Raw genomic sequence first — 15,042 nt, 5'->3', positions numbered from 1 at the left:
ATAAAAAAACCTTCTTTGCTCAAGGTTCTTTCAAGTGCTCACTACTCCAGTAGTTAGCAAGTTCATTCTAATTTTAGTGGGTTAAAGGATGAGGAAATTTGCTTAAAAATCAAAAAATTCTTATACAAAAATATTTCTGATACAAAAATTTCATTAAAAAAGACAGTTGATTTTAAGTTTAGCTGCAAATTTTTCAAATATTCTCAATTAAAATGGTATTTTAAGGATCCTCCTTCGTGTGGTCATATAAAAAGTTCCCTAGATGCCATCTGACTACATTGATTAGATTTATGTTGATCTACTGCAAGCTTAGACATTTAACTCACGTGCAGACACCCACATCATGAACACTTACGAAAGAAGAAGCCCTGCTGGTATTGTGTTAACATCACCATGGTGCAGCAGGATTATTTATTCTTACGATGATCTGTGTAGCATCACTTGGTACTACTGATATGATGAGGGCAGGCAGTGACATTTCTGGGTTAAAGCGCAGGTCACGTTACTGCAGTCTGGATAAAACCAATTCTAGGATGAAAAAAGAAATCACAAGGTAGACCAGCATCCACCAACTCTAACCAATATCCAATATAAACATTAGGAAACCATAACCAGCAGCTACTTATACAGCTTCTTCTTTTCCCAGACCTCAAGGCTAGCTATAGGCATATTTGTGAAACATTGCTTACGACAAAACATGCTCGAGTCTCTCTCCCATAAGCAGTGGGAAATGGCTGCTATGTTGCGCAGGTGGTCAGGTTGCAAAACTCTGAAAGTGCTTTGAGTGATGCAATTGTCAGCTGAAACTAGAAATGTAGTCTAAATTCGGTTTGTAAGCATCTCTATGTTCAATAAAGACAGAGGGAGCACACATAGAGGCCAGTTCATCCTGTTCTAAGCTGGTTGAATGATTCTCCAGAGATATGTATTTCTCCATTTTCTATAGAAGAACTAATAAGTGTATAAACTTAGGTGCAACAAATCTTAACCTAGCCGTTCTCGTTGTCTCTATCCTTCCACTGTCACATAGCAAATAGCTGTTGGGAAGTGATGGCCAGCCACAGTGGGAAGTAAAGATAACCACTTCTCCCCATTCATATTAAATCTGGTCATAGTGCTGCCTTGATTTTTTACCAAATTAAATTCATATCAGCCAGAACATGCTTTCCACAAAAGGTGTCTTAATGACATTGGAAAGTATGCTTGGTACAAAAGCACCAAACAGGGGTTTGTCTTTTGTGACCTACGCCATGTACATAGTTAGATGATATCACCGTGGTCATTCCTTCTATTGGGAATTGGAACTAGATGATCTTTAAGGTCTCTTCCAACCTGAACTATTCTACGATTTTATGATTCTGGCTTTAAAACTCTTGAGACAAAAGAATATACCCATTTCAAAGCATAACACGGATCTCAAAAAAAATATTTTCTACTTCTGGATAAACACACATGTCATTTCCAGTATCAATTCAGTCAAGATCCCCATCTCAGAAATTTTTTTGTCACAGTTTATACCTCAGTTACAGAACTGAATGAAATTCAGGCCTCGTGGGTCTTCCACCTTACAGTACAGTGATAATAAAAAGAATTCAGCGAAGGGTTGTTGGGGTTGTTTGTTGATTTTGCTTTTGATTTTATTTTGTAATGGTAACTGGGAAATGTTATTCACAAACAAGTTTAACTAACAAGGCTACATTGTGAAATTTGGGCTAAAAAATTCGTCATCAACGCCTCTAGCTGGAGAAAAGTTGGCTGCAAGTGACAGCAAAAAAGCCTAAAACACGAAAGCAAGGATTTCCTGAAAAAGCTGCAGTCCAACATGAGGATATTTCTTACATCTGTCTTGTAAATATTGAACACATGCTGTCAGAGCTCCTCTGAGATGCTGAACACCTTCAGTTCCCATTGCTTCTAGTGGAAGAGGAAGGCCAGACAGGGTGAAATCCCATGATTTGTCATATCTTGTGTGACTCTTGAAACTTCCTTTATTCTGAATTACTTAAGACAGGAAATAATCATGTGTCCTGTGGCTAATGTGGTTAAACTGAAGAAACCTTTTGTGATGGATGGCAGATAGATAAATGATAGATAGATAGATAGATAGATAGATAGATAGATAGATAGATAGATAGATAGAGTAAATGCAGACATGCATGGGTATGAACTGGAAGGGGGGCACATTTAGACTGGACGTAAGGAGGAATTTCTTCACTATGAGGGTGGTGACGCCCTGGCAAAGGTTGCCCAGGGAACCTGTGGCTGCCTCATCTCTGGAGGTGTTCAAGCCCTGGTTGGATGGGGCCTTGAGCAGTCTGATCTGGTGGGACATGTCCCTGCCCATCGCAGGGGGATTGGAACTAGATGATCTTTAAGGTCCCTTCCAACTCAAACTATTCTATGATTCTATGGTTCTTCACATCATTTAAGCTGGATTTGTAGAGTAAAATCTTTTTTATTTATGCATATCCTGGATTCCATTGGTATAATTTAAAGGAAACACACCTTGACAGAGAGTTGCACGGGAGAGGTAGGGAGTGATTTGGGATTTTCATCCCTTTTCCAAAACACTCAATTTCACTTTATGCTTAAATTTAAATAGAAAACTTTCTGCTTACAGTAATTTCTCCCAAAGTTTTTTTTAGATGGGATTCATATCTAGCGCACAAGTCCCATTTTCCAAGCTAAGAATGGTTAAGAGTCCCTGTACACTTGGTGGCCTCTTTTACACAGCTGGGCTGGGAAAATTTAAGAGTCTTTGTGTTCGTCTGCCATTCCATCTGGAAATAAACTGCTCAAGCTCACTAAAATTCAGTGTAAAATAGCTAAAATTGAGTGCTACTTTTGAAAGGGTAGCCAAGCATCTTAGGAGCATTCAAATACTAACTGAATTCAGATGTCTGTGAAATCAGATGGATTCAATTATGTTTTATTGTGTCAGCCAACAGCGTGTTATAGGATTTATGGAGGTAATCAGAGCATGATAAACTCTGAGTCAGTCTACAATTGGCTCTACAAAGCACCCCATAACTGTGCGAATGAGGATGCTAGAGAGGATGCACAAGAAGCAGAAAGCAGACTGCTCTCCTACAAGGACAGGGACGAGAGTAAGAATGAAGGATCTTTCATTTCTGCTTTTAACGTGTGCAGCTGTTTCTAATGCTCTTCCCGTCCATCCAGAGAAATACAGCAATGAAGAAGATGAGAAGCTTGTACAGGTAACTACATTTTCCATATACGAGACCTGTTAAGCATTTCCCTTTGAGATCTAATCTCTGTATTCCAGCTACGTGGTAGTTTGCTGTCTTTCTCAGGCAGTGCTCTTACTTATAACTCTGCTGCCCAAACTCTACTAGAGCAGAATAAATCTGATCAAACTGGAAATGTCATGTAAATCTAAAGTAGGATAAATCTGATCAAACTGGAAATGTCATGTAAATTTAAAGTAGGATAAATCTGACAAAACTGGAAATGTCACGTAAACAAGAGTCAGGGATGATGTAGTCTGGTTTTGTTTAGCTACAAACCTCAGGAAAATATGTTGTGTTCTAGAATCACAGGCAGATGGGTTTGCCAGCAAAGTACACGAACAGTCCTAAGGTATTCATTTAAGAAACAGATCAAAATGTGAGATAAGTTTGTTTTATATTTTCACTAGGACTATTTAAATCAATTCTATACCGTTGAACTAGATCCAAATCAGCTTGGATGGAAAATAAATGATGACTCCACAGCTGAAAAGCTTCAGAAAATGCAAAAATTTTTTGGGTTGAAAGTGACTGGAAAACCAGATCCTGAGACATTGGAAATGATGAAGAAACCCAGGTGTGGAGTTCCCGATGTGGGTCTTTATGGTGTTACACTGCCAGGATGGAAAAAAAAAAAGCTGACATACAGGTAATGTTTTGATAACTACTTTTTGAGTTTGAATTTTGGTTTTGTGGAAATTCACCTTTGTTATATTTAAATATAACTTCTATAGCAACTGCTTCCAGCTGGGAATGCATAAATGTTTCTTTTTCCCCAGCTGTTGGCTATGTGTATTCCTGAGAGGAATTTCTGAGAGCCAAGCTGGGTATTTTACATTTTCTGAGTCAGCCATAGTATTTTGCCTGTCTTGTATCACTCCTGACAAATACTCTGTGAGCCAAACAGAAATATCAGTTGCACCCTGTACAAGCCCACTTATCTTCAAAATTTGCTAAGACTGACAGTATAGTAGTCACAGAAACCTAAGGAGACAATTTCCTTCATGCTTAAGAGACGACCTCGCTAAGGGCCGTTTTGAGAGAAACTGATACTATGTACAGGATTATTATTATGAAAAAGACACTTTGGATAGTTATCACATTCCTTAAACTCTCTTGGTCCAAGATGAATCTTGGGAGCTATTTAATTACAAGGTAAATTTCTTCTTATACATCTCTGTTCGTATTCTTAACAGAAATTTCTTCTGCAAATAATAAGTATTATTAATTGAACTCTCATAACTGTAGAATCGTGAACTACACACCAGATATGAGAAAAGAGGATGTGGATAAAGCAATCCAGAAGGCACTGAAAGTGTGGAGCACTGTGACCCCACTGATTTTCACTCGCATTCATGAGGGAATAGCAGATATAATGATTGCTTTTGGGACCAAAGGTAATATGCAAGCTGCATACCAATGGTAAGACTAAGCTAAAGATTTCCCAATAGTCACGAAATAACATCAATGTTGTTCCAACATCTTATTATTTAGCTCATGGACATTGCCCTCGTTATTTTGATGGTCCCCTTGGTGTCCTCGCTCATGCCTTTCCACCTGGCAATGGTTTTGGTGGTGATGCACACTTCGATGAGGATGAAGATTGGACCACAGGCTCAGCTGGTAGGTTAAAAAGCGTTTCTGAAGCATAATGCAGATGGGTAAACTCCTCTCTGATTTTATTTATGTGAGGGAATAGACTGAGATGAAACACAGCATTAAACACAAACAGTTTGAGGATATTAAGCACCATCCTCCAAATGGAATACTTACAATGACACTGAGGTGAAATCTGCCTCATTTACTCTAGTTTTTATTTAACACTAGTAAAGATACCAACAGGACAACCCTTTTCAGATTCAAATGCTACAGACATTGGCCACTCTTACCTGGGAAATGGCAGGGCCCACACCCATCAGGGTTTCACAGCCCTTGGTAAAAGCTTTCTGACTTTTCCTCTCCTGGTGTACATGCTGGCACCAAGCCTGGAACTAGTTCCAAGAACTTAAAGAACTTCTAGTTAAACAACTAGAAGTTCTTTAAGGAACTAAAGGATGCCTCCAAGTCATTGCTGTTATCCTCACTGGGGACTTCAATCCAGATATCAACAGGGAATACCACAGAGCTGGTACAAAGAGGTCCAGAAAATTCCTAAATTCTCTGGCTGATAAATTCATGGTTCAGATGCTGAGGGAATCAACTAGGAAAGATGCATTCTTTGATTTGTGGCTTATTAACAGAGAGAGTCTTGTGTGTGAAGTGGCGACCAGAATCTGCCTGGGCCACTGAGACCCTGAAGCAGTCATTTAACATCAGTTGGTAACAGGAGGAAAACTGACAGCAAGCCCTCAACTCTGGATACGAGGAAAACAGACTTCAGGTTGGTCAGGAGACTGCTTAGTAAGGTCACCTGGGGGAAAAGCTTTTGAAAGTGCTAGGGTCTATTGGTGCTAGTTGCTTTTTAAGTACGACCTCCTAAGAGCACAGAAACAGGCAATTCCGAAATGCTGGAAGTCAAGTAGGAGAGGCAGAAGGCCAACCTGGCTGAGCAGGGAACTTCTACTGGAACTGAGGCATAGAAAGAAGGGGTATGGCCAGCAGAAACAAGGACAGGTGACATGGGAGGACTATAGGGATGCTGTTCGCTCCTGTAATGCAGAACTCTGATTAATCAAAGGGTACTTAAAGATCTGGCTGGTGTCATAGCAAGACTTTTCTCAATGATTTTTCAGTGCTCTTGGGAGTCTGGAGAGGTACCAGTTGGCTGGAAGGTGGCAAATGTTGTCCCAGTCTTCAAGAAGGGCAGTAGGGACAACCCTAGTAACTAAAAGCCTGTTAGTCTCACTTCAGTGCCTGGTAAGATTATGAAGAAGAATATTCTGGAAGCTATTGAGAAGCACTTAAAAGACAACGCAGTCATTGGTCCCAGCCAGCATGGGTTTATAAGGGGAAGGTCTTGCCTGACAAATTAATTTTCTTTCTATGACAAGGTTACCCATAGAGCTGACCAAGGGAAACCAGCTGATGTCATCTTTCTGGATTTCAGCAAGGCCTTTGATCCTGTCTCTCACAATATCCTCCTAAACAAAATGTCCACCGTACAGTTGGATAAACACATAATGTAACAGATGAACAGTTGACTGATGGGTTAGGCTCAATGGGTCATAGTGAATGCGGTTACATCAGGCTGGTGACCGGTCACTAGCGGGGTTTCACAGGGATCCATCCTAGGACCAGTACTCTTTAATACCTTCATAAATGACTTGGAGGCAGGACTCAAAGGTTTATTAGCCAAGTTTGCTGATGACACAAAATTGGGAGACCTGTTGACTCTCTTGAAGGCAAAGAGGCCCTGCAGAGGGGTCTGAACAAATTGGAGAGCTGGGTAATTGTCAATTGCATGAAGTTTAACAAGGGCAAGTGTCAGGTTTTGCACATGGGACACAGCAGCCCTGGATGCACAAACTGGAGAGCAGCTCTGCAGAAAGGGATCTGGGGGTTCTGGTCCATGGCAAGTTGACCATAAGCCAAAGGTGTGCCCTGGCAGCCAAGAGGGCCAACCATGTCCTGGGGTTCATCAAGCAGAGCATTGCTAGGGGGTCAGGGGAGTTGACTGCCCCACTCTACTTCACACTGGTGTGGCCCCATCTCAAGTATTGTGTTCAGGTTTGGGTTCTGCAGAATAAAAAGGATATCAAGCTACTGAGAGTGTCCAGAGGGCCACAAAGTTGGTGAAGGGTCTAGAGGGGAAGTCGTATCAGAAGCAGCTGAAGTCACTTGGTCTGTTCAGCCTGGAAAAGTGGAGACTGAAGGAGGACCTCATAGCAGTCTACAACTTCCTCACAAGGGAAGGAGGAGGAGCAGGTGCTGACATCTCTCTGGTGATCAATAATAGGACCCAAGGGCATGGCAGGAAGATGCACCGGGGCAGGTTTTAGCTGGGTATTTGGAAAAGGCTCTTTGCTGAGAGGGTGGTGGAGCACTGGAACAGCTCCCCAGGGAAGCAGTCATGGTGCCAAGCCTGACAATGTTCTAGAAGCATTTGGACAATGCCCTCAGACATATGGTGTAAATTTTGGGGTTGTCCTATGCAGAGATAAGAGGTGGACGTAATGATGTTTGTGGGTCCATTCCAACTCAGGTTGTTCATTCTATGATCCTATATTTCTACCACACGCTGCAGAAGAAGCATACCATATTTTGCAGCAGCCCTCAGAGGAAATACCCCACCACCTAAAAAACATTACAGCCACCAGTGATAAGGAAGAATCTTCACTTCTAGTACAAAGATATGTCCAACACAGACTTTACTCTGTGTCCAAGCTATCATGGGCTTACAAATGAAAGTGTTCTCCAAGCTATTTCAGCTGCCTGCCAGCAGCCAGGAGGCAGAACATGCTGTTCAGGCTGCTCACGGGCTGAGATGTACCATGTAGATGTGACTACAGACGTGTCACCAGGCCAGAGGAGAGAGGAACATTGAGTGCTTGATCATCTAGCTGGTACCCATCTGCTCCCCCTTAGTCCCCAGGCTGACCATGCAGCACTTACTGCCTCTGACAGATCTGTCAGTACGTGGGCACGTGACCCTGTTGTACTTTAGACCCTTTTACTCATTCGGTTTTTGGGATGGAACAAAACAGAGGATAACTGCAGTAGGATAATTGAGGTCAAACTGCAGGAAAAGCATTGAGCTAACAAACGGAAGATGCTGTAAGAGCACTGCACTAAGAGAAGAGATGTGTATTTACTGCGATGATTAAAAAATAAGGATGGAGGGGGACATTTCATGCTGATAAAATGCTATGTTTCCCCCATAGTGGGAATGAATGTGTCAACCCCAGTTTTACTGGTGTTCCTCAACAGCACAGCTCTGGTGGCTAGGCATTGCAGAACTAGTTGGAAAGCTCAGAGAGCTCATGAGCAGAGAGGACGGGACTTACGGGTGGAAAAATTGAGGCTTTGTTTACTATTTTGAGAAATGGAAATCTTGGCTTCAGCCAGGCTTTCTTGGGCAATCGATGACCAGACTTCTGCTCTGCCACAGGCTTGTGATCTTCACTGATTTGCTGGTTTTTGGTCTGCAGGGCAGATGAACGTTCTTCCCTAATTCAGAAAGGCAATTAAGCACATTGAAGCAATTAAATGAACGTTGAAGGAAATCTCATTTTTATCTGTTTGCTGTGTTAACGTATTTCACTGGGAATAAGTAGGCATAAATACACTATTTAAAAAAAAATATTTTATTTCTAAAGGCTATAAAGAAAATGTACATTTTAAAGTCCTAATGATAAAAAGGTAACTCATTTTGCTAACATATTTTTCCTTGTCTATTCATGAACTCACCTTTCTTTCTCAGGTTTGTGGGAGGGAGGTGACACACAGAGTGACACTTCGGTAACTCAAGTGAGAACAGAGTGTATTGTTTTATCCTTGCCCTGGAGAGCTATTAGTTTGATCTGACTCACTATCTAATCTGTTCTAACTCAGCCAGGAAACCCTGCCAGGACATTCCTCAGAGCTGCACCCATGCTCACCTCCAGACATCTACTCATGCCACACACATATTTCAGTAGCTAAGAGAAAGAACAGCAGCAAAAAGGGCCAAAAGACACTATCTTCTACAACCTTATCATATACAAAATATAAGTTTACATATATGCATATCAGAATGAATTTCAATATATTATACGAAAACCTGAGCAACAGTCCTGCTGTGCTCACAGTGTATCAGCCATTCGCAGACCAGAATTACACTGACCTCTTCTTTCTATCTGTTTTTTAAGGATTCAACTTGTTCCTCGTTGCTGCTCATGAGTTTGGTCATGCTCTGGGTCTCTCCCACTCTAATGACCAGAGGGCTTTGATGTTCCCCAATTACGCTTATGTCAGTCCCAGTGAATTTCCCCTTTCTCCAGATGATATAAATGGCATTCAATCCATTTATGGTGAGTAAAATCCATAGCTTAAAAAGAGAAGTAAGCAGGAAAGAAATAACCTCTTTCACAAAGTTTCACCATAAAAGTCGTCGTATGCTCGGAATACTAAAAATGCATTTATACGTGAAAACCTTAATATTTCTACAAATTTGTTGTATCATTTGTAAAATATACCCCTTAGGATCTCGACCAAATGCCCCAGATAAAAGGCCAGTGACTCCTACCTCACCTAGAACCTGTGACTCCAAGATTTCTTTTGATGCTGTAACTACACTCCGACGAGAAGTCATTTTTCTAAAGGGCAGGTAAATATCCATACGACGTTTGTCTCTGTGAGGTTTATTTTATCATGATTTCTAGAAAGACAGAATAGTTTGCTTGTTTGCATGGTTATGATTATAGGATTTATAATGAGACAGATAGATTTCAGTTCATGGAAAAAAAATCATTGGCAGATATGAGTTATATTACTATTATTCAGTATCCTCTGAAAAAAAAATGGTATCTTCTGAAAAAACGTGTTTCATTTTTTTCCAGAAAACATTTTAATCCCAATAAAGCTTTATTCCTACACCTGGGTCAGGGCAGTCGGAGGTCTCAATACAGGATGGGGGATGAAGTGATTGAGAGTGGCCTTGCAGAGAAGGTCTTGGGGTTGATGAGAAACTTGACATGAGCCGGCAATGCGTGCTCACAGCCCAGAAGGCCAACAGTATCCTGGGATGCATCAAAAGAGGCGTGGCCAGCAGGTCGAGGGAGGGGATTCTGCCACTCTATTCCTCTCTTGTGAGACCTCATCTGGAGTACTGTATTCAGTTCTGGAATCCTCAGCATAAGAGGGGCAGATTTAGACTAGACATAAGGAGGAATTTTTTCACCATGAGAGTAGTGAGGCACTGGCCCAGGTTTCCCATGGAAGTTGTGGCTGCCCCCTCCCTGGAGGTGTTCAGGGCCAAGCTGGATGGGGCCTTGGGCAGCCTGATCTAGTGGGACGTGTCCCTGCCCATCACAGGGTTGGAACAAGACGATCTTTACAGTACCTTCCAACCCTAACTATTCTATGATTCCCATGTATAGATGGTCACACTAAGCAGTGATATTAATAAATGCTGTGACCACTTCCTAATAAATTAGTATTTTCTACTATATAGTTGGACCAATCTCCCCTGCAGTCACCTGCTCAAGCCCACAGTCATCTGGGTATACAGAGAATAAGTTACAATCAGGCTCATCTGGAACCCTGTAACTCTCTTATTAAGCAGTACAGGAAAAAACAGAGTGTTTCAGATACTGGCAACTGATACCATTTATCAATCAATACCAATGACAAGGGTAAATCCAGAAAGAAAACAGGATATAAACAAGCCTCATTTCCCACCAAGGGGAGTGTTTTCCTTTGTGACACATCAACGCAAGCAGCTCCACTCACAAAAAAGAACTTGTAAGTCACAGCATTGTTCACATTCTTGTGCATGTGTAGAAATGTCTGCGGTTTTATTATTTACTACAAAATTGCTTTATATTCAAATTAGACACTTATGGCGAGTTTATCCTGATAACTCAGAAGTTGAACTTGAATTAATTTCTACCTTCTGGCCAACACTGCCATCTGGTATTCAAGCAGCGTATGAGAACATGAAAGATCAGATCCTATTTTTCAAAGGTGAAGTATGAGATTCTCTTTAAGTTTTCTTTACCTTTCATTTTGTGGGCAGATGGGAGGAGGGAAGGGGAGCTATATGTGCATAAACTACATTTCTAATAAAAAAACAACTTAAGAGATTTCATCAGATTTTCATAGAATCTACACATTTTTTCTGTTAGCGTCTCAAAATCACTGGTGAAACTAATTATTGAAATTGTTTTTACAGGCAATAAATTCTGGGTTATCAGTGGATATCGAGTATTGCTCGGTTATCCAAAGAATATCAGCACACTGGGCTTCCCAAAAGGTGTCAAGAAAATTGATGCAGCAGTTTGTAATAAAAATACAGGGAAGACAGACTTTTTTGTAGGTGACAAGTATTGGAGGTAAGAAAATTTCAAAAATATTTTCTTATGTTGACTCTGATATAATCTGAATACTGCTGACTGACGAGAAGCTGCTGATTAATGAGAAGCTTGACATTATCTGGCAATGTGCACTCATAGACCAGAAGGCCAACCGTGTCCTGGGCTACATCGAAAGAAGCGTGGCCAGCAGGTCAAGGGAGGGGATTCTGCACCTCTATTTCTTTCTTGTGGGACCTCATCTGGAGTATTGTTTGCAGTTCTGGAATCCTCAACAGAAGAAGGATATGGAGCTGTTGGAATGGGTCCAGAGGAGGGCCACAAAGATTATCAGAGGGCTGGAGAACCTCCCATATGAGGACAGGCTGAGAGAGTTGGGGTTGTTCAGACTGGGCAAGAGAAGGCTCTGAGAAGACCTTATAGCAACCTTCCAATACCTGAAGGGGGCCTCCAAGAAAGCTGTTGAGGGACGGTTTACAAAGGCTTGTAGTGATAGGACCAGGGGCAATGGGTGTAAACTGGAGAGGGGCAGATTTAGGCTAGACAGAAGGAGGAATTTCTTCATGATGAGGGTGGTGAGGCACTGGCACAGGTTGCCCACAGAAGTTGTGGCTGTCCCATCCCTGGAGTTGTTCAAGGCCGGGTTGGATGGGGCCTTGGGCAGCCTGATCTAGAGGGAGGTGTCCTTTCCCATGGCAGGGGGATTGGAACTAGATAATCTCTAAGGTCCCTTCCAACCCAAACTATTCTATGATTCTATGATTCTATGATTCTATGATTCCATGATTTGATGAATTAAAATTGTCCACATGATAGAAAGAAGACTTTTATCCAAGTACACGTGAATAGATAACTATATTAATTCTACTTTTCAAGGAAATGTTTCTTTAATTCCTGTACAAGCAGAAGAATAAAGCTTTGACTTTCGAGAGCTTAAAGGCATCCTAAACAGGCATTGAACATATGGACCCATTTTGGCACATTATGCCTGGAAGATGAACAAATTTCAGCATGTAGAGAATTTTCACAAGTACAATAGACAAAAGTATCTCTCTAAGATAAAGATACAAAAGCTAATCTAATTCAGCAGAAAGCTGGTTGGGACTGCTTGGGAGGGATTTCTCTGATTTCTGAAAAGTCCTGGGTTATTTGATCTCTTTTGGAGAGATAGAAGTGATGGCTCCTTTTTCTTTCCTTGGCTGGTTAACACTGGATTCGCAAAATGCTTCTTATAAATTCTAAGCTTCCATGAATGATTCCTGATACCCAAATACCAGACAAGCAGAAGCAAAATATTGGCTTTGGGAAGCTGATAGATTCCTCCAATGTGCAAGGACAGACACTGCAGGCCTTCTGCAGGCAAACAGGAGCATGCGTGGGTCAAGCAGACTTTACCGTGAGTGAGACATACAGTTCCTCAGTGAGACATACAGTGTCAGCTGGATTCTCAGCTGCATGTAATTTCCCGTCCTTTGGTTTTGATAGTTTTGGAAAGAGTATTTACAATATCTTGTATTGCTATGTTACTGCCTTGGTCACAAGACAAAGGCATGTAAGAAAACCACAGCATGAATTTCTTATCTAGTAACTCATCCTCTCAGTCTTATGTCCCTCTGAGAAGTATTTCTCGTATCCAAGGAGAACTAAAACAAAGGCTTGTTTGTTTGCTTTTCTCCTGAGAGAGTTCCTCAAATCTTCAAGAATCTTTTAGGTCCTCCTTTCACCTCCCAGATTCAGCCCTATCTTATAAAAATTGGCCTGGCTCAATTAAGAACAACTCAATTGTATTGAAAATAATTCAGCTTCCTTTTCTTCATCTAAATCTGTCTGCTAGTAGAGGACTATGCACTTTATTATGCCAAAGTCTAAGAGGAATTTCAAATTCCTGCAATAAATATGCGCAGATGCTATAGTAGGAATCAACCCGGCCAGTTTGCATATGCTGCCTGTCACACTGTTGTCATTAGAGGAGGAAAATCCCATCCCTGCTGTCACAAAGGTGGGTATCCCTTCAATTTGTCTCACTCCAGATGCTTCTTTGGAGCTGTGCCTGCCTTTATCAGCAAACAAGTAGCCACCTCATGGGAAGTGCGGTGGCCAATGTCCTGCAGACATATATACGAGTAGATAACTCTACTATGGGTATCGCCAGTGAAATCAATCAAACTACAGATGGTGGACACCTTCCAGCAGCCGCTTAATTCTTAGCAGACTTGATGTCTAAATTCTAAAATCACATGTCTCCCTTGATATGATTTAGGTACGATGAAAACAGCCAGTCCATGGAGATGGGTTATCCTAGACGGACAGCTAATGATTTTCCAGGAATTAGCCAGAAGGTTGATGCTGTTTTCCAACACAAAGGTAAATGAAATGGGCTTTGAAGTAAAGTTGGGTTAGTTGTAAAGAACATAAGCTCTGGAGTTAGGATGAATGTCATTATTGCTGTATTCTGAAAAAGATAGAACTGAAGACGTGCTCTCCTGTATGTAAAAAGACGGTGCTACCTGCTTTGTGAGAATGAAGCTATTATCTTTTGTGTCCATAACATAATACTTTGCTTTTTTATTTCTAGGATTATTCTACTTCTTCCATGGATCAAAGCAGTGGGAGTTTGACCCTACTGCTAAAAAAGTTCTCCGCGAAATAAAGAGTAACAGCTGGTTTAACTGTTAATATCATTACACCTTCTTCTATATAGCAAATGTAAAAAAAAATCATTCTAGATTTCTCAGAGACTGTTCACATATACACTACTGTGCAGAACAGGCAATAGGAAAAGTTTTCATGTATGTTTTCTATTTAGATAAATTAGCATGTCAACTCTAATTGTATTTCCAAAAGCTAGAACAAAAATGCAATTTATCCCTGATTAAAAGCAAAATGTCCAACATAATTTATTATTTTATACTCTAGCTGGGCATTCAAATATTTTTGCAATAAATGTTTTCAAACTGATGTCAACTATTCTCTCTTTCATCTGCTGAAAATGTTCTATATGCTAATATCCTTCCAACATACGATGTTTGTATTTTACTGCTTTTCTCTCCAAATATCTTCAAGAGTCAGGCTTTTCAATAATCACTTGTTTTTCTGCCCTCTCTCCTGTCTTTTTCTTCTGCTCTTCTTTGACTTTTGCAAGTTTGTCCCTTTTACACCATATCATTATTTCACCATCAAAACCATATTCCTGCCTCAGTATATAAACTCATTATGTCACTCTGAGCTTCTTTCCAGCATAACAGTTAGGATTTCATCAGTGGCCATTTTTTTGTGAATCCGTGAATGACATCCTTCATAAATCAGCCCTATAGAAGGAACAGATTCATCTACTGCCTTGCGGAGCACAACTCTACTAGTACAAAGCATGTGCTTCAAGCGCACATGTATCTTAAGATTTATGACGTGTTACCATCACACATGGAGCAAACTCCTCACAAAATCAGGCAAAACCTCTAAAGTCACAGTCATATCCTCTCCATGTATTTCCATTAGATTTAATTCTGGAAACAGGTCCAGTACACTCTGCCAAATCGAAGAATCCTGGGATCATAGAATCATAGAATCATAGAACCATAGAATGGTTTGGGTTGGAAGGGACCTTAAAGATCATCTAGTCCCAACCTCCCTGCCATGGTCAGGGACACCTCCCACTAGATCAGGATACCTAAGGCCCCATCCAAGGGGCCTTGAACACCTGCAGGGATGGGGCACCCACAACTTCCATGAGCAACCTGTTCCATGGCCTCACCAGTCTCATGGTGAAGAAATTCTTCCTTATGTCTAGTCTAAATCTGTCCCTCTCCTGTTTATACCCATTGCCCCTCGTCCTATCACTACAAGGC

At 41.1% G+C, this 15,042-nt stretch overlaps 1 protein-coding gene across 1 annotated transcript; it reads left to right on the top strand.

Moving 5' to 3' along the window:
• Nucleotides 1-2,985: 2,985 nt before the first annotated feature.
• On the top strand, nucleotides 2,986-14,772 carry LOC104054991 (matrix metalloproteinase-27). The gene is made up of 10 exons (XM_009556073.2): nucleotides 2,986-3,218; nucleotides 3,659-3,897; nucleotides 4,497-4,645; nucleotides 4,743-4,871; nucleotides 9,035-9,196; nucleotides 9,369-9,492; nucleotides 10,720-10,850; nucleotides 11,059-11,218; nucleotides 13,458-13,561; nucleotides 13,773-14,772. The coding sequence occupies exons 1-10, from the start codon at nucleotides 3,039-3,041 to the stop codon at nucleotides 13,871-13,873; spliced, it is 1,479 nt and encodes a 492-aa protein (XP_009554368.2). The 5' UTR covers nucleotides 2,986-3,038; the 3' UTR covers nucleotides 13,874-14,772.
• The last annotated feature ends 270 nt before the right edge of the window (nucleotides 14,773-15,042 follow it).

This window comes from Cuculus canorus, chromosome 1 (assembly GCF_017976375.1).
Source record: "Cuculus canorus isolate bCucCan1 chromosome 1, bCucCan1.pri, whole genome shotgun sequence".
In the NCBI taxonomy this organism is placed as follows: domain Eukaryota; kingdom Metazoa; phylum Chordata; class Aves; order Cuculiformes; family Cuculidae; genus Cuculus; species Cuculus canorus.
This window is presented reverse-complemented; position numbering and strand designations above follow the sequence as displayed.